We start from the raw sequence: 24,069 nt of genomic DNA, 5'->3' as shown, positions 1-24,069 counted from the left end.
AGGAGGAGGAGGAGGAGGAGGAGGAGGAGGAGATTGGATTTATACCCCGCCCTTCATTACTCGAAGGAGTCTCAGAGTGGCTTACAAACTCCTTTCCCTTCCCCTCCCCTCCCCACAACACCCCCTGTGAGGTAGGCGGGGCTGAGAGAGCTCTTGACAGAAAATGCTCTTTTCCAAGGACAGCTCTGACAGAACTACGGCATGCCCAAGGTCATCCAGCAGGTGCAAGTGGAGGAGTGGGGAATCAAACCCGGTTCTCCCAGATTAGAGCCTGCGCTCCTAACCACTACACCAAACTAGCTCTGTTGGATCGCCTCCCCTGCCACAAATAGCATTAGTCTTTAAGGTTCTATCACAATACACTCCACTGAGGTCCTACCCCGTCCACGAACTGTCATCCCCAATTGTCTTTCTCCTTAGGCTTCCTGTAGGGTCAACAGGAACACGTTGAGCGGTTACTTCCTTGCCGGGAAGAACATTGCGTGGTGGCCGGTAAGTGGGGGCCACCTTCCCCTTTTGATACCGAATTGGGCCCCGGACCAGTGTTCCCTCTAAGCCTGAGTTAGTGTGAGCCAGCTCACAGTTTCTTAGCCTCCGGCTCACGCGTTTTTGTCTTAGCTCAGGAAAGATGGCTCCAGAGCAAACTGATTGATGCAGTAGCCAAATCACCTGCTCACGACTTGAATGCCAGTAGTTCACAAAGTAGGATTTTTGCTCACAAGACTCCACAGCTTAGAGGGAGCATTGGTCCGGACGGGTGTGCTGCTTGAATGAAAACCTTGTCCGAAATCAAACATGAAACGTATGAAGGTTTGGGATGCTAATTGGGATGCTGGCCTGAAAGATGCCAGACTGGCCGTTACGAGGGCCAGGGCTTTCTCGGTGGTGGCTCCGTACTGATGGAATAAGCTCCTGGAGGATATCAGGGACCTGCGGGACCTTTTACAGTTCCGCAGGGCCTGCAAGACGGAGCTCTTCCACCAGGCTTTCGATTAGGAGCCGCCACTGACCACTGCAAACTGAATACACCACAGCCCTATATAACAACGCCGGATATGGCCTCTCCATCGGACCATTTACAGAAATTCCCGCCATCGGTTTACACTAGCACTTTATCTAATTGTTCTTATTGAATTTTTTTAAATTGTATTTTATTATATTTTAATCTCTGTAAGTCGCCTTGAGCCAGTCTGCACCGGCAAGGCGGGATACAAATGGAAAATAATAATAATAAATAAATAACAAATAATTGGCTGTTGCCTTGCAGATCGGAGCGTCTCTCTTCGCCAGCAGTGAAGGATCCGGCCTTTTCATCGGGCTGGCCGGCACCGGGGCCGCAGGGGGGATAGCCGTGGCCGGCTTCGAATGGAACGTAAGGGCCGCTTTGTGTTTCGAGGAGCAAATCAGCTCTTCGAACCTTTTTTCAACCTCTCTGTTGATTTAAAAAAAAAACCCACGAAATGAATAATCTCTCTTGATAACTGGATTACTCTCAAAGTTGCTCTTGGGGTGTTCATTTAAATGTTCACTGCATTGGGTTCATTTCTTCGTGCCCACCGGCACCATTTCTGGCCACCACACTGACTAGATACATGGGAGCACTTGGGGGACTGGTATGTGTTCCTGCAGTCCCCCAAATTCAAAACATGGTATGGCCACAGGGGAGGGGCTGTGGCTCAGTGGAAGAGCCTCTGCTTGGCACGTAGAAGGTCCCGGGTTCAATCCCCGGCATCTCCAGTTAAAAAGGACCAGGCAGGAGGTGAGGGAAAAGACCTCCACCTGAGACCCTGGAGAGCTGTAAAGAGGGGCTGTGGCTCAGAGGAAGAGCCTCTGCTCGGCATGCAGGAGGTCCCAGATTCAATCCCCGGCATCTCCAGTTAAAAAGGACCAGGCAGGAGGTGATGGGAAAGACCTCTGCCTGAGACCCTGGAGAGCTGTCAAGAGGGGCCGTGGCTCAGTGGAAGAGCCTCTGCTTGGCATGCAGAAGGTCCCAGGTTCAATCCCCGGCATCTCCAATTAAAAAGGACCAGGCAGGAGGTGATGGGAAAGACCTCCTCCTGAGACCCTGGAGAGCTGTCAAGAGGGGCCATGGCTCAGTGGAAGAGCCTCTGCTTGGCATGCAGAAGGTCCCAGGTTCAGTCCCCGGCATCTCCAGTTAAAAAGGACCAGGCAGGAGGTGATGGGAAAGACCTCCGCCTGAGACCCTGGAGAGCTGTCAAGAGGGGCCGTGGCTCAGTGGAAGAGCCTCTGCTTGGTGTGCAGAAGGTCCCAGGTTCAGTCCCCGGCATCTCCAGTTAAAAAGGACCAGGCAGGAGGTGATGGGAAAGACCTCCGCCTGAGACCCTGGAGAGCTGTCAAGAGGGGCCAAGATCCAGGTAGTGGGTGATGTGAAAGACCTTTCCCTGCCGGAGACCCTGGAGAGCGGCTGCCAGTCTGAGTAGACAGTTCTGACCTTGATGGACCGAGGGCCTGATCCAGTATAAGACAACTTCGCGTGTGCAGGGCCTGAACTTGTGTGCTTAGCTTTCTTCCCGGGTTCTTTCAGGCCACCTACGTACTCCTGGCGCTGGCTTGGGTGTATGTTCCCGTCTACATCTCCTCAGGGGTAAGTGAAAACAGCGGGCCTGTACCTGTTGCATGGCCGTCCGTTAATGATGCATTCTGTGTTTTACTTGCAGCTCTGTTGGATGTTGTGGCTGTCTCCTTCCTTGTGGGATACTGCCGGCAGCTGAGGAACACGTTCCACTCGGGCCTTTCTGAATAGCACTGTAACGATTCCTTGGGGTTTTTTTGTGTGTGTGTCTCTTTTTGTAGAAAAAGCCCAGCAGGAACTCATTAGCATAATAGGCCACACCCAACAGCAGGAACTAATTAGCATATTGGGGCACACCCCTGACAGCACAGCTCATTAGCATATTAGGCCACACACCCCACGTTACCAGAAGTGTGGTCATCCAGCCACACCCACCTTTTGCTTCTTATTCTCTTTACCTTGTATGTTGTCAAAACCCAGGGCTTTTTGCATGTTAGGCCACACCCCTAATTGTAGCCAATCCTAATGAGTTGCTGCTGTTGGGTGTGGCCTATTATGCTAATGAGTTCCTGCTGGGCGTGGCCAACTTGGGAGCCAGCCGGAACTCTGTTCCTGGGCGTTCCTGCCCCAAAATAGCCCTGGTTATTGCCGTTAATCGCTAGAGAAGGCGCTGGAAGCAGAGCTGTGTTTTTTCCAGCCGTCTGTCTGAAGACAGATTGAGTTCCTTAATTTATATTCCACCTTTCTCCCCCCAGTGGGAACCCAAAGTGGCTTGACACTGTTCTCTCCTTTTCTGTTTTATCCTCACAACAGCCCTGTGAGGTAGGTTCATATCCCTGTTCTGCCGGGAAAACCTGCTGGATGACCATGAGAGGGAGGGCAGGGAGGGTTGCCTCAGTGTTTAGTTCTTGTGGCCCTTTCTTACACGCCCAGGGAAATGCTGATCACCGCTTTGGGGTCTGGAAGCAATTGTTCTCCAGGCCAGTTTGGTCGGAGATCTAGGAGGGGTTTTTGCATCTTCTGGGCGTGGAACAGCGGTCACTGGCAATGCTCCCTCTAAGCTGTGGAGTCTTGTGAGCAAAAATTCTGCTTTGTGAGCGACTGGCATTAAAGTTGTGAGCAAGCAATTAGGCTGCTGCATAAATTAGTTTGCTCTGGAGCCATCCTTCCTGAACTAAGACAAAAATGTGTGAGCCGGAGGCTAAAGAACTCACACTAGCTCACACTAACACAGCTTAGAGGGAACTCTGGTGGGGGGGGGGTATTTGTGAATTTCCTGCATTGTGCAGGGGGTTGGACTAGATGGCCCTGGGGGATACCTTCCAACTTTAGGATTCCATGATTGTATGACCCTGGGCCAGTCGCACATGCTCAGCCTTAACCTACTTCGCAGGGATGTTGTGAGGCTAAACACGGGGAGACTGTCGTAAACCGCTTTGGTTCCATCTTGGGGAAAGAAAAGTGCGGTATCGATGAACTAAATGATAATATTTCTCCTCCGTTTGTCTCCCCCAGATTGTCACGATGCCAGAATACCTCCAAAGGCGGTTTGGCGGAGAGAGGATCCGGGTGTATCTTTCGGTCCTTTCGCTCTTGCTGTCTGTCTTCACCAAGATCTCCGTGAGTGAGGGCCCCCGGGCTAAAATGACACTGTAACGATTCCTTGTTTTTTGTGTGTGTGTCTCTTTAAAAGTTTGGTTAAGTGAAGTAAAGTTAAAGGAAAGTCTGAGTGTCATAACAGACTGGAGAGAAACAGTGAACATATATGGCATTGAGATAAACAAGTGTTACAAAGTTACATTAAAAGATCCCTGTCGGTGAGGGAAAAGATTGAGTGTGATACCAAAGAAATTGTACATCATTTACACATTACTAGTTACATTGTATCACCCTCTTATTTAGTATTTATTTCAATAAATCCTCTTTTATTTAAGTTTATACCAGCTCTGAATGAAATACTTCTCAGGACCACATAGTTCCTCGTAAGCCTTGAACTCGGTCTACCAAACTAAAAAAAACAACTGTAGAAGCATAAAGGTTTGGAAATCCTTAAAATTTCCTGGTGGCAGCAGAATCTACCCAGTTAAACATAATAAAGAGAACTTTTAAAGTGAAACTAGTCCTCCCCAATAAGGAGGACGTCACAGACACTTTTCAGCTTCATGGGGTGGGTGTGTTGATTTGGTCCCTAGGCTTAATAGCGTCTGGGCATTCCTCCCCTTGTTAGAATCATTTCCATGTGTGGTTGAGCATACCACTTTCCATTGTGAGTGTGCCAAGCAGCAGAGGGCGCCAACGTGGCATTTGGGTTACCTGCAACTCCCAGCTCTCCCCCCGCCTGCCTCCCCAGTTGCATATTCTACAATAAAACAATTGCTGAAGATACTGGCTGCCACCATAAAATTTCTAGGTGCCTGGGCGACCTGGAATCTGGGTTTCTGCAGTTCAGCATTTTTATTAAGTAACTGTAACATGATTAGTTGCTGTAGATTTTCTGGGTTGTGTGGCCGTGGTCTTGGCATTGTAGAACCTGACGTTTCACCAGTAGCTTTGACTGGCATCCTCAGAGGTATAAGACAGAAAGATGGAGGACTCTCTGTGTCAAGGTGAGAAGAAAAATGGTAGGCAGGTAATCTATCTCTACTCAGGAAGGTGGGGTAGGGCTGAGTCATTATTCCCCAGCCTATGAACATGCTAATGGAGGAGCTTCCTGAGGAGGTTCTTTTGCATATAGATTGTTTCCTGAGGAGGTTTCCTGTTTCCTGAGGAGGTTCTTTTGCATGTGGATTGGCTGTTGGAATTCTAATCTTATCTGTAGTGCTATTGTCAGATGTGGAGCCTTTTGTGTTTTTCAGGACAGGAAACCATGAGCTATTTATTTTTAAACTCTCTTCTTTCCTGTTGAAATTGTGTTTATGTTTATGAATTTCAATGGCCTCCCTGTGTAATCTGTGTTGTCCAGCCTTTCAGTGTCTTGGAACAAAATACTGTGTCCTGTTTGAGTTAGGCTCTGTTCAGCCATTGCTGGTTTTTCAGGTTGGCCAAGTCTGCAGTGTCTTTCATGTTCTTTTATTCTTGTCTGAATGCTACGCTGTGTGGTCCCGATGTAAACTTGTCCACAACTGCATGGTATGCGGTATACTCCTGCAGAAGTGAGGGGGTCTCTTCTGTCTTTTGCCGATCGTAGCATCTGTTGTATTTTTCTGGTGGGTCTGAATACTGTTTGTAGGTTGTGTTTTTTCATAAGTTTTCCCATGTGATCAGTGATTCCTTTGATATATGGCACACTGTAACATGACAGTACAATGTTAACACAATACAATATAATAAAATATAAGCATAAACCATAATAATTAACCCCTAATAGTAGTTAAAGGCCATGGTGGCTCAAAGGTTAAGACCCTGAGCTGCAGACCGGAAGGTCTGTAGCTCGGCAGTTCGAGACCCGAGTGTGCCGCATGACGGAGGGAGCTCCCGTCTCTGGCCCCAGCTCCTGCCAACCTAGCAGTTCAAAAGCAAGAAATTGCAAGTGGACAAATAGGGACCGCTTCGGTGGGAAGGTAACAGTGTACCGTGCACCTCGGCATTTAGTCATGCCGGCCACATGACCACGGAAACATCTTCAGACAGCGCTGGCTCTTCAGCTTGGAAACAGAGATGAGCACCGCCCGCTAGAGTCTGATTCAACTGGCTTTCGAGCAAGGGAAACTTTTACCTTTACCTTTATGTGCAATATACTACAGGAACAATGCGGCAGGAACGTTGCAGTAACATGGCAATGTCAATAAAAGTATATAATAATGAATTGAAATAGAAACAATAGTAATCAATCCCTAACAGTAGTTAGCGTACAGAAAGCACAGGAAATAGTAACAGAGTGGTGGGTGAAAGTGTATAGTACTGAAATCCATTCCTATGGGGATATTTCAAACTTGACTTGAAAACATCGGTAGACAACATTCGCAGCTAATCAGTAGTACTAAGAGTGATCAATAGCTTTTAGATAAGCAGACCTCGCGGGAAGTAATGCGTGTGTTAACGTGTACTCCAGAACGGGATGCCATTTCTCAGTAACGTCTGAAGATCTAGGAAACAATTCGTATTGTAATAACCGATCACTTAGCTTTCCCGTCACACAGACATCTGGGTTTTGGCGAGTCGGGTATGGTGGGTGGGAGAGGTTTTAAGGAGCTATCTGTGCAAGAAGCCGAACCCGACTCTTGGGGATCGTCCGTCTGTTATGGTTTCTTTTTGGGTTTATTTAGAATCATAGAATCATAGAGTTTGAAGGTACCCCCCAGGGCCATCTAGTCCAACCCCCTGCACCATTTCCTTTTAATTCATTCGTACCCTGCCTGTCTCCGCAACGGGGACCCAAAGCAGCGTATATCGTTCGCCTCTCCTCCATTTTATCCTCACAACAACCCTGTAAGGTAAGTTAGGCTGAGAGGGTGTGTGACTGGCCCAGGGTCACCTAGTGAAGTTCTGTGACACGAGCGGGGATTCGAACCCGGGTTTTCCAGAATGCTAGTCCGACACTCCTAACCACCACACCGCACTGGCTCACACATGCATCTGAAATAACCTTTTTCTTCTTTTGCAACGTCCAGGATTGCCCTCTTAGGGAAGAGAATGGTACGTGTTATGTATATATGGGTGAAAGAGAGGGTTTTGACCCCGTCCTCCCCTGGCATTTTGTTTCTGGGGGGGAAGCCACTGAGCGGCTTTTACCCCTGGTGGGGACAACTTACAGGATCCTAGATTCGAGCCCAGCAACACCTTAGAGACCAATTTTTTTTTTGGTGGATATAAGCTTCCAAGAGTCAAATCTCCCTTTGTCAGATTGTCAGCAAGCTGCCAATGTTTTGTTTTATTATTTTCTGTGTGCGCTTGATTGCTTGGCTGCCGAAACATCTATATCTCTCAAGGCCACAGGTGGTTGCTGCTGCTTGTTAGTTGCTTGGAGGCTCTCACGGAATACCGTGAGAAAGAGATAACATATGTTGCCTAGAAGCGGTTGCTCCCAGGCCCGATGGCACGCGCGGGAACCCCCGCAATTGGGCCTCAGTGGTTTGAATGTACTATAACATGCCATGCTCGTTACACCCCCCTCATTCTGAACAGTGATTCTGTCTGTGCACCTATAGCTTCAAATAAAGTAAAACCTTTCTACAAGTGTGTACTTTGTTGATGCTGTGGGGAGTCTGACACAGATACAAGTCAGGATTCTGCAGGGGGCTATGACTCTCGAAAGCTCATCACCGCAACATCTTGTTGGTCTCTAAGGGGGTACTGGATTCGAATCGAGCTCTTCTACTGTAAAGCAGCATAGTTGCCCTCTGAAACCACTGACAAGTACCTACATTTTCCCCGGCGGTGGGGATAAAAGCAACTTGGGGGATGGCTCTTTCTAGTGGAAAACAGGCAGGAAGGGAAAGGTGAATATTTCCTTCTCTCCTCACACAGTCCTCTTCCTTGATAGATCAGTCCCGGCCACTACGTTAGCCAAAGAAGGAGCGTCGAGTTGTAATGTCCCGTGCATGCCTCTCTATATTCAGGGTGGGTCGCCGTGTTGGTCTGAAGCAGCAGAATGAAGTCTGAGTCCAGTGGGGGCACCTTTAAGGCCAACCAAGTTTAATTCTGGGTATAAGCCTTCATGTGCATGCATACTATCTGACAAAGTGTGCGTGCACGCGAAAGCTTATATCCAGGGGTCATATCGTAGAAAAAGAGGTGCAGGAGCTCATTAGCATAACTCATTAGCATAACTTATTTGCATATGCCCCACACCCCCTGACATCACCAGAAGTGTGTCAGAAGGCAACACCCACCGTCTGTTAGGCTCCACTGGACTCTTTTGGATTGCCAGCTATTGGGGGGCGGGGACGTGCAGATCTGTCCTCGCAGAGGAGGGAGAGCTTGTACCTGAATAAAACTTGGTCTTAAAGGTGCCACTGGACTGTTTTGGACCGGGCGGGCGGGCGGGGGGGGAGCTCTGCAACTTACCGGGCTGCTTCTTGCTCTGACTGAGGGCTTCTGGGAGCAGGGGGTGGGGCTTGTTGCATGTGCCCGCCCCCTGGGCTCTTTACTGCTGGAGCTCCGCTCCTGTGCGCTCCTGCAGGAAATGACCCCTGCTTATATCCAGAATTAAACTTGGTTGGTCTTGAAGGTGCCCCTGGACTCAAAACTTGGTTTTATAAAGGATGGTTCTGGCTGTAATGCAGGTGTTTCCTCAGCAGAGGGAGCTCTTGGCTAAGCGACTTCTCAACCAGCGGCTTTCTGTATGTTCCCTGCACCATCATTTGTGGAGCAGAGAAAATTTGGAGGCTAAGTCTACAGTCTGTCTCTGCCAAGCCAGGGCTTAACTCTTTGGGGTGTGAACCAGCTAGAGCTCAAAACGTGTACATTTGTCAGTTTAAATGGGAGAGATTTAAGCCTTGTTTAACTTTCCCGTTGCTCTTGGTGGAAAGTTGAGTGTGCTTAAGAGAGCCAGTTTGGTGTAGTGGTTAAGTGCGCGGACTCTAATCTGAGAGAACCGGGTTTGATTTCCCACACCTGCACATGCAGCTGCTGGTGTGACCTTGGGTCAGTCACAAGTTCTCTCAGAGCTGTTCAGATGCATCTTTAAGACGGACGAACTTCATTGTAGCATAAGCTTTTGAGAAACGCAGCTCTCTTTGTCAGACGCATCTTTAAGACTGACATACTTTCTTGTAGCACAAGCTTTCGAGAAACACAGCTCTCTTCATCACATGCATCTGATGACGAGAGCTGTGTTTCTCGAAAGCTTATGCTACAAGAAAGTTTGTCAGTCTTAAAGGTGCTACTGGGCTTTTTACTGTTTTGCAGCAACAGACTAACACGGCTCACTGCTTTGGATCTGGGCACATTGGTATCTCCTCTAGGTGAGTGTTAACCCCTCACAGATGTGTTGCTTCCAGCAAGCAGAGGCCGTGACAGGCAACCACCCAACTGCAGGAGCGGGCAAATGCTGCCATGGGCTGCCCCACGGACCCATGGAGCCAGTTTGCTGGTTTCTGTATCCATGTCCTTTATCTCTAGGGTTGCCAAATGGCACTCACCTCCTTGGCGGGGGACCCCTGGGCAGCTCCCGGGCACGCTGGGGGCGGGGCCACAGCCATTTGAGGGGAAAACATAGAGTTTCCCCCTCAAATGGCTGTGGCCCCGCCCCCAGCGTGCGACGTCACATCCGGGTGACGTGCATGCGGGGGTGGGGTTTTCCCCGGGGCCCGATTCCGCGGGGGTGGAAATCGGGCCTCCAAAGCAGGGGGAAATCCGCCCCCCCGGGGGGATTTGGCAGCCCTATTTATCTCCAATGTGGAAAAATGGGAAAGACCCTACTATGGAGGGCAGTGGCTTAGCTCACATTGGGGTATCCATCTCCTTACTTCCCATCTTTCCCGTGATCCTTTTCCATCTGATCAGGGTCCCCACGGCGACACGCAGCAACACGTTGAAAAGTTTGAACAAGTAACGACATTTTAAAATTTAAAACGATTCAGTCAAAACACATATAAACAAACGATACCAGAGCCTGGAAGGAGGGCCATTAACGGTTAGGGGGAGCATGCCAAAACAAAAAAGTCTTTGCCCTCTGGCTGAAGAAACCAATAGAGGGAGACAGCTGCATCTTCCAGGGGAGGGAGTTCCAAAGTTTTGGGGCCACGACCCGAGAAGGCCCTGAGAAAATGTGCAGGCCTTGTTTTCTGTCGGGAGAAGGGTATACAGCTGCGGCTTTTGAAAAAAAGTGGGGTGGGTGAGACGAGACGTCGCAGAAGAGACAACAGCGCCAGGAACAGTTGAACGCAGTAGGAAAACTGAATACAGTAGGAAAACTGAATACGAGCAGTCAGTGTGATGTGGTGGCAAAAAAAGGCAAATCCAGTCTTGGGTTGTATCAAAAGGGCCATGGCATCGGAATAGCAGGACTATGCTAAAGCTTTTGACTGTATGGATCACAACAAACTATGGCAGGTCCTTAAAGAGATGGGAGTGCCAGACCACCTCACATGTCTCTTGAGAAACCTGTATAAGGGCCAAGAAGCGACAGTTAGAACCGGATATGGAACAACTGATTGGTTCAGCATAGGAAAAGGAGTACGACAAGGATGTATATTGTCACCTCGCTTATTTAATATATATGCAGAGTACATCATGCGAAATGCTGGCCTGGATGAATCACAAGCGGGAATTAAGATTGCTGGGGAAAAGATCAACAACCTCAGATGTGTAGACGATACCACTCTAATGGCAGAAAGTCAAGTGGACCTAAAGAAATCAACCCTGACTGTTCCCTGGAAGGCCAGATAATGAAACTGAAGCTCAAATACTTTGGCCACCCAATGAGAAGGGAGCCCTCACGGGAGAAGACCCTGATGCTGGGAAAGACTGAAGGCAAAAGAAGACGGGGACGGCAAAGGATGAGTTGGTTAGACAGTGTCACCGATGCAACGAACATGAAATTGAGCAAACTTCAGAGGATGGCGGAAGACCGGAAGGCCTGGCGGGAGCTGGTCCATGGGGTCGCGAAGAGTCGGACTCCCCTTGGGGGGAGAATCTGCCGTGTCTTCTCCTTGGATGTTTCCTCCGTTTTCACAGGTTGGAGGCTGGTATCTCCAGGGCAAAGGGTCTTCGGTAGCTGGGGCAGGGAAAGATTGTTCTCTGTTGGAGACGCTGGAGCAGGGGTGCCCGACACGGTGCCCAAGGTGGACACCGACACCTTTTCTGGGGTCCACCAAGAGTGGTTAGAAAGTGGGTGGAGCCACACTGGGCATGTACCCAACAGGGCTTCAGAGTGGCCGCTGGAGATCCGATTGGCCGTGCAGATTAAAAGAACGTTTCTGTGGCACCCGCCGCCGCCACCGTGTGGGTTGTATTCCCTCTCACTCCTCTTTCCTGGTGTATTTTTTAAAAATATATATCCTCCCCCTTCCCCCTTCATTTAGAAGAAGAGGAGGAGGAGGAGGAGATTGGATTTATACCCCGCCCTTCACTACCCAAAGGAGTCTGAGTGGTTTACAATCTCCTTCCCCTCCCCCTTCCTCACAACAGACACCCTGTGTGGTAGGTGGAGCTGAGAGAGCTCTTTTGAGGACTGCTCCTGAGTGAACAGCTCTGAGAGAACTGTGGCTTGCCCAAGGTCACACCAGCAGCTGCGAGTGGAGGAGTGGGGAATCAAACCCGGTTCTCCCAGATTAGAGTCTGCACACTTAACTGCTACACCCAACTGGGTGTCCTCTGTGTGTCTGCCTCTGCCTCCTGCAGGAGCCCTTTTGTGGCTGGCTCCGCCTCTTGTGGCAGGCATTTTGTGGTTGCGTCCACCACCCCATGTCAACATCCCCAAATTCCAAAAGGTTGGGGGGCCCCCTCCCCTAGAGAGCTGTTGCCAGTCAGAAGAAACCAGGACGGTAGGGTTGCTGGGTCCTTAAAGATGCTCCGGGAGATGGACGCATCGCCCCCGATGTGCCACCGTCACAGGAAGTGATGTCGTGCCTTGTGTCTATGTCACCCGGAAGTGATGTAAGCACATCATGGGCGACGCTCTGTTATTTCGGCAAAACACTATGGTAAACTCACCCTCAAACCATAGAGTTTTGCCCAAAAAACAGAGCGTCACCCCCCCCTTACATCACTGATATACCTACGTCACTTCCAGGTGACGTAGGCCTGTTGCTCCACATTGCTGTTGGGGGGTAGTGGGCGGTAGTGGGCAGAAGCCCACAAAACCAGGGGATCTCCCGTCCCCAACTAAGGACTACTAACCGTACAGGACAGAAACCTTATAAGGAGTGTAAGACATCCAAAAGGCTGAACTTTCCATCACCTTCTAATTCCTGGCATAACGTTCTACCAGGGGCTGTTGTCTTTGGGCTTTCTTCTCACACTTAGGTGTGACTTCGGAATTTCGGTCCATTGTCATCCCCGTTCTCCCCACTGGCCCTGCCTTGGGGCTTTGCTTAGGCCAAACGGTAACTGCTTTTGGTTTCCCCAAAAGGACACATTGTCCCCCGCCCTCGCCAGAGGCTGGGCCCTTTTATGAAGGCCATTGAAACCTCTCTTAGTCATTTGCTTATTCAGCCACGGAGCGACTGGTTTGGTCCAGGAGATTAAAGAAGTGTCTGCCTTGTTCAGGGCGGATTTGGATAATCGTGTTGACGGCAAACGGGTGAGACAAAAGTCTGCAAATGCGGGGCATGTGCGAAGGGGTGGGGCCGTTCATCCAGGTCTGAGATTCTGATTTGAGTCTCCTCTTTTTTCCCCCATACGGGTAGGGGTATTGATGGGCACAAACCAGCGGGGAATGCTTTTCCCTGTGTAAAGATGGCTGTGCGGGTTCCCGCGGTGCACCCAGTATGTGCAACTGCTATCTCGTGTGCATGGAGTAGCACATCATTTTTCTGTGCGGGTACAGCTTGCGTGGCTTTTCCACCATGTGGGAAATTCATACTTTGCCCAGTACATATGAGAGAGCGACTGCATGCAGGGGTCATTTCGTAGAAAAAGAGCTAGGGGAACTCATTAGCATAACTCATTAGCATATGCCACACCCCCTGACATCACCGGAAATGTGTCATAAGGCCACACACCCCGCCCCCAACGGTCCCGGCCGCCGCCGCCGGCCTTGCGTCTCCACTGCCGAGCCCCATGAGGGGCCCGGTGGTGGACCTGCAAGGCCAGCGGGAGTGCAAGGAAGCCCCGCGAAGGCCCTCCCTGGCCCCAGGTAGGCAGGGGTGGGGAGAGGCAGTGCCTCCTCCTGGCTGAATGAGGGCCGGAAGCGGGGCGGCTGGAAGCAGGGGGCGGGGCTTTGTCATGTGCCCCGCCCCCCCATACCTCACCCGGGGGAACTGCGATCCCCCGCGTTCTCCCCCAAAATGACCTCTGACTGCATGTATCAGGTGCGTTGCGGGGACCCGCGGGCTCCCAGTTCACATGAACCGAACGTAATGTCTGCACACGGGTTTGTGATCAGGCCATCGGCAGGGTAGACCATGAAGCAGCTGTTGTGGGGAGGGGAAGGGAAAGGAGTTTGTAAGCCACTCTGAGACACCTTTGGGTAGTGAAGGGCGGGGTATAAATCCAATCTCTTCTTCTTCTTCTTCCTGTGCTCAGAAGGTGCTTAGATGGTTTATAAGGCCAGATGGGACTCCTGCCTTAATGGGAACCACAATAAGACCTCAGATGTACAGCAGTGATGCGGGAGTGCAGCAGAGAGCAGACCAGCAGCTCCCTTCCCTAACGAGGCATGTAGAACCTCCATGTTCAGAGACAGTATACCTCTGAATGTCAGTAACTCTGGGCCAACAGCAGGGTGGACTATGGCGTTTGTTTGGGGGCCTATTGTGGTACCCAGTTGTTGGTTTGGAAAACAGAACGCTGGACTAAACGGACCGTGGGTCTGATCTCCTTCTTTGGAGTTTTCCAAACAGAGGCTAGATGGCCATCTGTCAGCAATGCTGATTCTGTGGACTCAGGCAGATCCTGAGAGGGAGGGCAGGGAGGGTTGCCTCAGTGCTTAGTTCTCGTGGCCCTTTCTTACACGCCCAGGGAAATGCTGATCGCCACTCTGGGGTCAGGAAGCCATTGTTCTCCAGGTCAGTTTGGCCGGGGATCCTGGAGGTTTTTTTGTCATCTTCTGGGCATGGAGCAGGGGTCACTGGAGAGGGGTGGGGGGAGGTATTTGTGAATTCCCTGCCTTGTGCAGGGGGTTGGACTAGGTGACCACGGAGGTCCCTTCCAACTCTATGATTCTCTCCTTCTGGTCTCGCCCCTAAATCCCCAACAGGAGACACCTGGCGTCTTACAGAAGTGCTTCCTAAAAGAAGTATTTATTCTGCTGGAATGAAAACCATGAGGTTTTGGATGCGTTTTGGTTTAAAATCTCCCCCCGGGGGGGAGGGGGGTAATTGAAGGATAGCTTTCTCGGAAAGGGGTGTGTGTGTGGGGGGGTGGCCTTAAAATATCTTTGAAGGAGTGTTCCTTTTATGGCCTGTCTCAGATCAGAGCAAGGAGGGCGTGAGCTCATCTGAAGAACCCTGGTTCCCCCCCTCCCCTGCCGCCGGGAGCCCTTGGGCCCGACTTCAAAGGCCTTTCCCGCAGTTCCCGTTTTATGAATGGATAATGCCTGTTTTGTTTTTTATGAGATTCCCGTTGCGTTTGGAAGTCGTCTTCTCAAGTGAGCCTGCCTCATGTGCTTTCCCCACCCATCCGAGCGAAATCATACAGGGAGAGGCAGCTGGGGTCAAGCTTTGCTAATTCTAGGGAGTGTGATACTTCTTATTTTTAATATAAAGCGCAGGAAGCTGCCAGAAGCTTATATAATCCCTTCCATTCCGTAACCCAGATAATTCAGAAAACTTTTCTAGGAGCTCTGCCTGTGGAGCCTGCCAATCCGAGTTGGCGAGGTGAGGGGGTCAGGCAGGGAGGTGCAGTGGTTAGAGTGTCAGAGTACGATCTCAGGGACCGGGGTGAACATAAGAGAAGCCATGTTGGATCAGGTCGATGGCCCATCCAGTCCCACACTCTTGTGTCACACAGTGGCCAAAACTCAGGGGCCATCAGGAGGTCCACCAGTGGGAACAGAACTCCAGAAGCCCTCCCACTGGTGCCCCCCAAGCACCAAAAATACAGAGTGTCATTGCCCCAGACATAAGAACGTAAGAGATGCCATGTTGGATCAGGACAGTGGCCCATCCAGTCCAACACTCTGTGTCACACAGTGGCCAAAACCCAGGTGCCCTCAGGAGGTCCACCAGCAGGGCCAGAACTCCAGAAGCCCTCCCACTGTTGCCCCCCCCCCCCAAGCACCCAGAATACAGAGCATCCCTGCCCCCAAAAGAGTGTTCCATCTATACCTTGTGGCTAATAGCCACAGATAGACCTCTGCTCCATATGTTTCTCCAATCCCCTCTTGAAGCTGTCTGTGCTTGTAGCTGCCACCACTTCCTAATGCGAACTCTGCCAAAGAAGCTTGCTGGGTGACCTTGGGCCAGTCACAACTCTTCAGAGCTCTCTCAGCCCCCCCCAAATATGTCTAGTTCGGCACCTAGTGGTGCATAACGCTAAAAAGGGTTAGAACTTAAGCCTGCCAGACAATCTTAGGATCTCCTGGCTATACCACACATAATGCTATTCAATAATTATTAATTATTACTTCATGGTGTTATCGTGAGGATAAAACGGAGGTGAGGAGAATGACGTAAGCTGCTATGGGTCTGTATTTGGGGAGAAGATTGGGGTAGAAGTGGAAATAAATAAAAATAAAGTAGAGCAGGGATAGGCAAAGGAATAGCTCTTAGGCCCGTTGGGTTTAACAGAACCTCCATGTTCAGAAGCAGTCTACCTCTGAAGAGCGGATGCTGGGCTGGGGTTGGGAAACCACAAGGCTCCTGTTTCCATTCTTATAAACATTTATTTGTGGAAATAAGTTGCTGGACTAGATGGATCCAGCTGGGCTGTGAGGTGAAGGAGAGGCCAAGATTTATTTATTTTATTTAGTTTAAAAAAAATAATAATGTCCCAGCTGATCTCTTAGAGAGCCAGCGTGCTGTCGGGCTTAGAGTGCCAGTCTAGCATCTGGGAGACTCGGGTTCGAATCAATGCACCCTCTAAGCTGTGGAGTCTTGTGAGCAAAAATTCTACTTTGTGAGCTACTGACATTAAAGTTGTGAGCGAGCGATTTGGCTACTGCATAAATAAGTTTGCTCTGGAGCCATCCTTCCTGAGCTCAGACAAAAATCTGTGAGCTGGAGGCTAAAAAACTGTGAGCTAGCTCACACTAACTCAGCTTAGAGGGAACACTGGTTCGAATCCTCTACTCTGCCACATAAGCTCCCTGGGTGACCTGTGGCCAGTCACACGCTCTCCACCTAACCTACCTTACAAGGCAGTTGTGAGGCTAAAATGGACAAGGGAGGAGGATGCTGTAACTCAGTTTGACTCCCGTGTTGGGAAAAGTAACGTAGAAATATCTGTGTGCGTGGAAGTGCTATCAATGTGCTTCTGACTTAGGCCGACCCTATGAATTAATGTCCTCCAAAACATCCTAACGTTAAGAGCTTTGTTCAGGTCTTGCAAACTGAAGGCCCTTATTGAGCCTATCGATTTCATGTCGGGTCTTTCTCTTTTCCTGCTGCCTTCAGAGAGCCAGTTTGGTGTAGTCGTTAAGAGCAGTTGACTTTAATCTGGAGAACCAGGTTTGGTTCCCCACTCCTCCTCCACGTGCAGCCAGCTGGGTGACCTTGGGTCAATCACAGTGATCTCAGAGCTCTCTCAGCCCCATTTACCTCTCAGGGTGTCTGTTGTGGGCAGAAGAAGGGAAGGAGACTGTTAAGTGGCTCTGAGACTCCTTCGGGTAGTGAAGAGTGGGGTATAAACCTCCTCCTCCTCGGTGGTTCAGTGCGCGGACTCTAATCTGGGAGAATCAGGTTTGATTCCCCACTCCTCCGCTCGCAGCTGCTGGATGACCTTGGGCAAGCCATAGTTCTGGCACAGCTGTCCTTGAAAAAGAGCAGTTTCTGTCAGAGCTCTCTCAGCGCCACCTACCTCACAGGTGTCTGTTGTGGGGAGGGGAAAGAAAAGGAGATCGAAAGCCGCTCTGAAACTCCTTTGGGTAGTGAAGGGCGGGGTATGAATCCAGTCTCTTCTCTCCTCCTCCTCCTCCTCCTCACATTCTTGTCTTTTCCAGTGACTGTTGTCCTTCTCATAATGTGACCAAAGGACAATAGTCTCAGTTAAGTTGTTTTAGCCTCTAGAGAGAGTTCAGGCTTGATTTGATTTGGACATGACACTTATGTGTCTTTTTTGGTGCTCCGTGGTATCCGTAAAACTCTCCGTCAACACCACATTTCAAATGAATCAGCTTTCTTCATTGTCTGTCTTTCACGCCCATACGTAATAATGAGGAATACTATAGCATGAATTATCTTACTAGTGACACATCTTTACACTTAAGGATCTTTTCTAGCTTCTTAATGGCTGCATTTCCCCAGTCTCAGACTCCTCCTGATTTTTGGGGGGTGCAGTTTCCCTTGTGGTTGATGATGAAGCCAAGGAACAGAAAATCTTGAAGACGTTTCAGTTTCTTCATCGCCAGTTTTGACGTTGGGTAGAAATAAATACCTTGACGACCTCCTTGGTTGCTTCTTTAGCTTGGCCTGGCCCCCACCTTGCCTTGCTGCTGACATCTTCCCGTGTCGTCTGCAGGTGGGTGGTATCCAATGTTCCCTCTAAGCTGTGGAGTCTTGTGAGCAAAAATTCTACTTTGTGAGCTACTGGCATTAAAGTTGTGAGCGAGCGATTGGGCTGCTGCATCAATTAGTTTGCTCTGGAGCCAACCTTCCTGAGTGAAGACAACAATTTGAGAGCTGGAGGCCAAAAAACCGTGAGCTAGCTCACACTGACTCAGCTTAGAGGGAACATTGGTTATCTCTGTTAACATAAGAACATAAGAGACGCCAATGTTGGATCAGGCCAAAGGCCCATCTAGTCCAACACTCTGTCACACAGTGGCCAAAAATACCAGGTGCCACCAGGAGGTCCAGTAGTGGGGCCAGGACATTAGAAGCCCTCCCACTGTTGGCCCCCCCAAGCACCAAGAAGACAGAGCATCACTTGCCCCAGAGCCTCTATCTATACCTGGTGGCTAAGAGCCACTGATGGACCTCTGCTCCATATGCCTATCTAATTCCCTTTTGAAGCCGTCCATGCTTGTAGCCGCTGCCACCTCCTGTGGCAGTGAATTCCATGTGTGAATCACTCTTTGGGTGACGAAGGACTTCCTTTTATCCGTTCTAACCCGACCGCTCAGCACTTTCATGGAGTGCCCACGAGTTCTTGTATTGTGAGAAAGGGAGAAAAGTACCTCTGTCTCTACCTGCTCTTTCCCATGCATAATCTTATAAACCTCGATCGTGTCACCCCTCAGTCGTCGTTTCTCCAAGCTAAAGAGCCCTAAGCGCCTTAACCTTTCCTCATAGGGAAAGGGTTCCAACCCTTTTATCATTCGAGTTGCCCTTTTCTGCATTTTTCCCAAAGCTATAATATCCTTTTTAAGGTGTGGTGACCAGAACTGTTCATGCTCCCTTGGCTTTGGAAAGCTAAAACACAAGTCCAGTTTGATGTCTGGGACTTGTGAGGGCTTCCATAGACAGTGACGGAAACGTGGTGTCAAAATCCACCTTTGCTGAGTCACCATGTCCTCCTGGGTGACTGGATTGGTGATCGTCGCACCGTTCCAGCCTAGTTGGCCCACGAGGCCCATGTGGAAATGTTGTCGTCTGGCTTTAGAGGTGCGCTCCTTCATGTCCCGATGCCTCACTGCCCTGAGGCGGGATGCGCTCAACTAGGTCACCCCAGTTTTTACGACCTCCGGTTGGCTGCCAGAGATTTTTCACACCCCGCGTGTGGATGAGCCCTGTGTATTTCGCTGGTTTACGCCAGAGCGGTGTGGTAATCCTGCGGAGAATGTTAATGCTCAGCTGCCTCTGATGTGGTCGGGGTGTGGGCTGAGAACAGAAGCCGTGGCTCGTAAAAACAAGGTCACTGGCCCACATGTTCTTGGGAAGGTGTGAGCTCTCTTAAAACGAAGCAGTTGTGCATTTGTGAAGGTCACTGCTTGCGTCCTTTTGGATGCAACAGCTAAAAGTATCATATTAAAACGCACACACCCAATATTGTCCCACACCTTATATGCTTTCTACCAATGACAGCTGGTAGATTCGGTTTAGTACCGTAGTTAGAGCAGGGGTCTCCACCATGGTGCCCGTAGCATCCACAGATACCTTTCCTGATGCCCACCAAATGCTTCTACAAAATGGGCGGGGCCAGTTGGGCCTCTTGCCTGGCAAGGCTGCTGATTGGTCATTAGAAAGGGTGCCAGTGATGCTCCCTCTAAGCTGTGAGCAAAAATTCTACTTTGGGAGCTACTGGCATGAAAGTGGTGAGCCGAGCGATTTGGCTCCTGCAGAAATGAGTCTGCTCTGGAGCCGTCCCTTCCTGAGCCGAGACGAAAATGTGTGAGCCAGAGGCTAAAGAACTGTGAGCTGGCTCACACTGACTCAGCTTAGAGGGAACACCGGCTGCCAGTCTCAGTAGATGAGTGACTTTGATGGGCCAAAGATCTGATTCAGCATATGGCGGCTTCTTCTGTTCATGTGTGTTCACCTGGCGGTCTGATTGCCCGTGCATTTAAATAATGTCATTTTGGCAGCTGCGGCCACCACAGTGTTGGTTTTATTTGCTCTCTCACTCCTCTTTCCCAAGTGTATTTGTTTATCATTACCCCACGTCTCCCAGGCACTCGGGCTCCCTCTGTGTGTGTGTGTGTGGCCCCACCTCCTGCAGCAGCCATTTTGTGTCTGGCTCCGCTTTCCCTGGCAGCCATTTTGTGGCTGGGCACACCACTCTGTGTCTGAAATTCAAAGGTGCCCATCGGTTCGGAAAGGGGTTAGAATGTTTGGGCGGATCTGGATTGGGACCCTGGCTGGCTCTAATCAACCTCTTGGACCCAGGTGCTGAAATACAAAACAGCATTAACATGTCGATGACCACCCGTGGTGAGGCAATACACGTGAACACATGAAGTGCCCTTCGACTGAGTCAGACCATCTGTCCATCAGTGTTGTCTACTCAGACTTGAAGCTGCTCTCCAGCGTCTCAGGCTGAGGTCTTTCCCATCACCTCATGTCTGGTCTTTTTAACTGGAGATGCTGTTGGGGATTGAACCTGGGACCTTCTGCATGCCAAGCAGAGGCTCTTCCACTGAGCCACAGGCCCTCTTGACAGCTCTCCAGTGTCTCAGGCTGAGGTCTTTCCCATTACCTCATGTCTGGTCTTTTTAACTGGAGATGCTGTTGGGGATTGAACCTGGGACCTTCTGCGTGCCAAGCAGAGGCTCTTCCACTGAACCACAGTCCCTCTTTACAGCTCTCCAGGGTCTCAGGCGGAGGTCTTTCCCATCACCTCCTGCCTGGTCCTTTTACCTGGAGATGCCGGGGACTGAACCCGGGACCTTCTGCATGCCAAGCAGAGGCTCTTCCACTGAGCCACAGGCCCTCTTGACAGCTCTCCAGTGTCTCAGGCTGAGGTCTTTCCCATTACCTCATGTCTGGTCTTTTTAACTGGAGATGCTGTTGGGGATTGAACCTGGGACCTTCTGCGTGCCAAGCAGAGGCTCTTCCACTGAACCACAGTCCCTCTTTACAGCTCTCCAGGGTCTCAGGCGGAGGTCTTTCCCATCACCTCCTGCCTGGTCCTTTTACCTGGAGATGCCGGGGACTGAACCCGGGACCTTCTGCATGCCAAGCAGAGGCTCTTCCACTGAGCCACAGGCCCTCTTGACAGCTCTCCAGTGTCTCAGGCTGAGGTCTTTCCCATTACCTCATGTCTGGTCTTTTTAACTGGAGATGCTGTTGGGGATTGAACCTGGGACCTTCTGCGTGCCAAGCAGAGGCTCTTCCACTGAACCACAGTCCCTCTTTACAGCTCTCCAGGGTCTCAGGCGGAGGTCTTTCCCATCACCTCCTGCCTGGTCCTTTTACCTGGAGATGCCGGGGACTGAACCCGGGACCTTCTGCATGCCAAGCAGAGGCTCTTCCACTGAGCCACAGGCCCTCTTGACAGCTCTCCAGTGTCTCAGGCTGAGGTCTTTCCCATTACCTCATGTCTGGTCTTTTTAACTGGAGATGCTGTTGGGGATTGAACCTGGGACCTTCTGCGTGCCAAGCAGAGGCTCTTCCACTGAACCACAGTCCCTCTTTACAGCTCTCCAGGGTCTCAGGCGGAGGTCTTTCCCATCACCTCCTGCCTGGTCCTTTTACCTGGAGATGCCGGGGACTGAACCCGGGACCTTCTGCATGCCAAGCAGAGGCTCTTCCACTGAGCCACAGGCCCTCTTGACAGCTCTCCAGTGTCTCAGGCTGAGGTCTTTCCCATTACCTCATGTCTGGTCTTTTTAACTGGAGATGCTGTTGGGGATTGAACCTGGGACCTTCTGCGTGCCAAGCAGAGGCTCTTCCACTGAACCACAGTCCCTCTTTACAGCTCTCCAGGGTCTCAGGCGGAGGTCTTTCCCATCACCTCCTGCCTGGTCCTTTTTAACTGGAGACGCCGGGGACTGAACCTGGGACCTTCTGCATGTCAAGTAGACGCTCTGCCATCAAGGCTTGCTAGGATAAACATCAACATTTTTTATTTCAGGCAGTTGAACCTTCACAGAGTTTTCCTCAAATGTCTTGATCCCAAGTCCCTTTTCAAAACCTGCTCTGCGTTCCTCCTTCCCTATTCTTGGCTTGCTCGTTGCATGCAGGCCTGCGCATACGGCCTGCGTGGATCTATGGCTTGAGGCCCTGGTCCCAGCATGGGCACAGGAAGTGAAACGGAGCGGGGGGGGGGGTTTCACCCCCTGAGATTCTGGTGGCCTGGTGGTGAAAGTTGTGGAGCGATCTCCTGTGGGTGACGGGCCAACTTGGAAAGGGCTTCTCTCTGTGTGAGGGCGAAGTCTCGTGAGGAGGGAGGAGAAGGGCGGGTCAGGTCGGCTTGTTTGAAACATCAGGTTCCTGCAGGAGAGGGTGTGTTGGGCGTGTTCCGGCCGGCATCGAGTTCTGGTTTTACTCACGTTGATTCCTTGACCTCATTTCGGTCGAGATCCGACGGTGTGAAGGCAAGGAAGGTTTTGGTGTTTTTGGAGCCGCCGCTTTCAAACAGTTCCGGGAGGGTCTCTGTGGTTCCCCGGAAGCTTATCAGAGTTTCTTTGACACAAAAATAAGTCGTGGCGGGGAAATACGTGATCCTTATTGACCTGGGGCAGTTCCTATTTCCTGCCCCCTTTCTGCCTGAGGAGCGAAGCACAATTCTGGGCCATTGTTAAGTCCAGTCGATTTTACTGTAAACTGCAATTAAATTATTCTGTTTATTTTAACCTGTTGTGCACCGTCTTGGTGTCGTGGTTAAGTGCACGGACTCTAATCTGAGAGGACCGGGTTTGATTCCCCACTCCTCCGCTCGCAGCTGCTGGATGACCTTGGACAAGCCGTAGTTCTCTCAGAGCTGTTCTCTCAAGGACAGTTCTGTCAGAGTTCTCTCAGCCCCACCTACCTCACAGGGTGTCTGTTGTGGGGAGGGGAAGGGAAAGGAGTTTGTAAACCGCTCTGAGACTCCTTCGGGTAGTGAAGGGCGGGGTATAAATCCAATCTCTTCTTCTTCTTCTTCTTCTTCTTCTTCTTCTTCTTCTTCTTCTTCTTCTTCTTCTTCTTCTTCTTCTTCTTCCTCTTCCTCTTCTTCCTCCTCCTCCTCCTCCTCCTCCTCTTCTTCTTCATGGAAGGGCGGTCTATAAATTTAATTAATAATGATAATTATAATAACAACAGCAACAGCAACAACAGCAACAATAAATAAATTGGTCAATTCTCTTCTTGCCTCTGGTGGGATGTCTTGTTAAAACTATTTTCAACGGTGGTTTGATTTACTTGGGGAAATGTGTACATCGCCTCTCCCAAGAAGCAATATATCATTTACCCCTATAAATGCTCCCTCTAAGCTGTGGAGTCTTGTGAGCAAAAATTCTCCTTTGTGAGCGACTGGCCTTAAAGTTGTGAGCGAGCGATTTGGCTGCTGCATGAATTAGTTTGCCCTGGAGCAACCCTCCCTCTAAGCTGTGGAGTCTTGTGAGCAAAAATTCTCCTTTGTGAGCGACTGGCCTTAAAGTTGTGAGCGAGCGATTTGGCTGCTGCCTAAATTAGTTTGCTCTGGGGCCATCTGTGAGCAGGAGGCTAGAAACCTGTGAGCTAGCTCACACTACCACAGCTTAGAGGGAACACTGCTCTGGAGCCCTTCCTGAGCTAAGACAAAAAGGTGTGAGCCGGAGGCTAATAAACCGTGAGCTACCTCACACTAAATCGGCTTAGAGGGAACACTGACCCCTATCCCACGAGGGACCTGGTAATCCTATGTCTTCTGTTTGTGATTCCTGTTTTTAAAAGATTCACTCTGTATAAATTCAGGTGGGCAGTCGTGTTGGTCTGAAGCCATAGCACAAATGTCGAGTCCAGGGGCACCTTTAAGACCAGCGAAATTCAATTCTGGGTACCAGCTTTTGTGTGAATGCACACGTCGTCAGATCCGTACATATCTGAAGAGGTGTGCGTGCGGACAACAGCTCATACCCAGAATTAAACTTTGCTGGTCGTAAAGGTGCCCCTGGACTCGGACTTTGTTTATGGTGTATCAGAGGTCATTTCGGGGGGGATCGCGGGGGATCGCAGTTCCCCCGGGTGAGGTACGGGGGGTGGGGCACATGACGAAGCCCCGCCCCCTGCTTCCGGCCAGCCCGCTTCCGGCCCTCATTCAGCCAGGAGGAGGCAGGAGAAGAGGGAGGGTAAGTTGCTTCCTCCCTGCCTCTCCCCACCCCTGCCTGCCTGGGGCCAGGGAGGGCCTTCACGGGGCTTCCTTGCACTCCCGCCGGCCTTGCAGGTCCACCGCCGGCCCCTCATGGGGCTCGGCAGTGGAGCTGCAAGGCCGGC

General features: G+C 50.6%; 1 protein-coding gene across 1 annotated transcript in view; it reads left to right on the top strand.

Annotated features, from left to right (window-relative positions):
- Nucleotides 1-24,069, top strand: part of SLC5A10 (solute carrier family 5 (sodium/sugar cotransporter), member 10) — a 162,911-nt gene that overhangs the window by 3,353 nt on the left and 135,489 nt on the right. Inside the window, exons 2-5 of the mRNA XM_015409209.1 lie at nucleotides 421-492; nucleotides 1,268-1,372; nucleotides 2,546-2,605; nucleotides 4,049-4,153. Of these exons, the coding sequence (XP_015264695.1) occupies nucleotides 421-492; nucleotides 1,268-1,372; nucleotides 2,546-2,605; nucleotides 4,049-4,153 (342 nt within the window). The remainder of the gene's footprint in view (nucleotides 1-420; nucleotides 493-1,267; nucleotides 1,373-2,545; nucleotides 2,606-4,048; nucleotides 4,154-24,069) is intronic.

Source organism: Gekko japonicus, unplaced genomic scaffold, assembly GCF_001447785.1.
Source record: "Gekko japonicus isolate JY-2015 unplaced genomic scaffold, Gekko_japonicus_V1.1 scaffold103, whole genome shotgun sequence".
Classification (NCBI taxonomy): Eukaryota; Metazoa; Chordata; class Lepidosauria; order Squamata; family Gekkonidae; genus Gekko; species Gekko japonicus.
The sequence above is the reverse complement of the archived record's forward strand: the minus strand, read 5'-3'. Positions and strand labels throughout refer to the sequence as shown.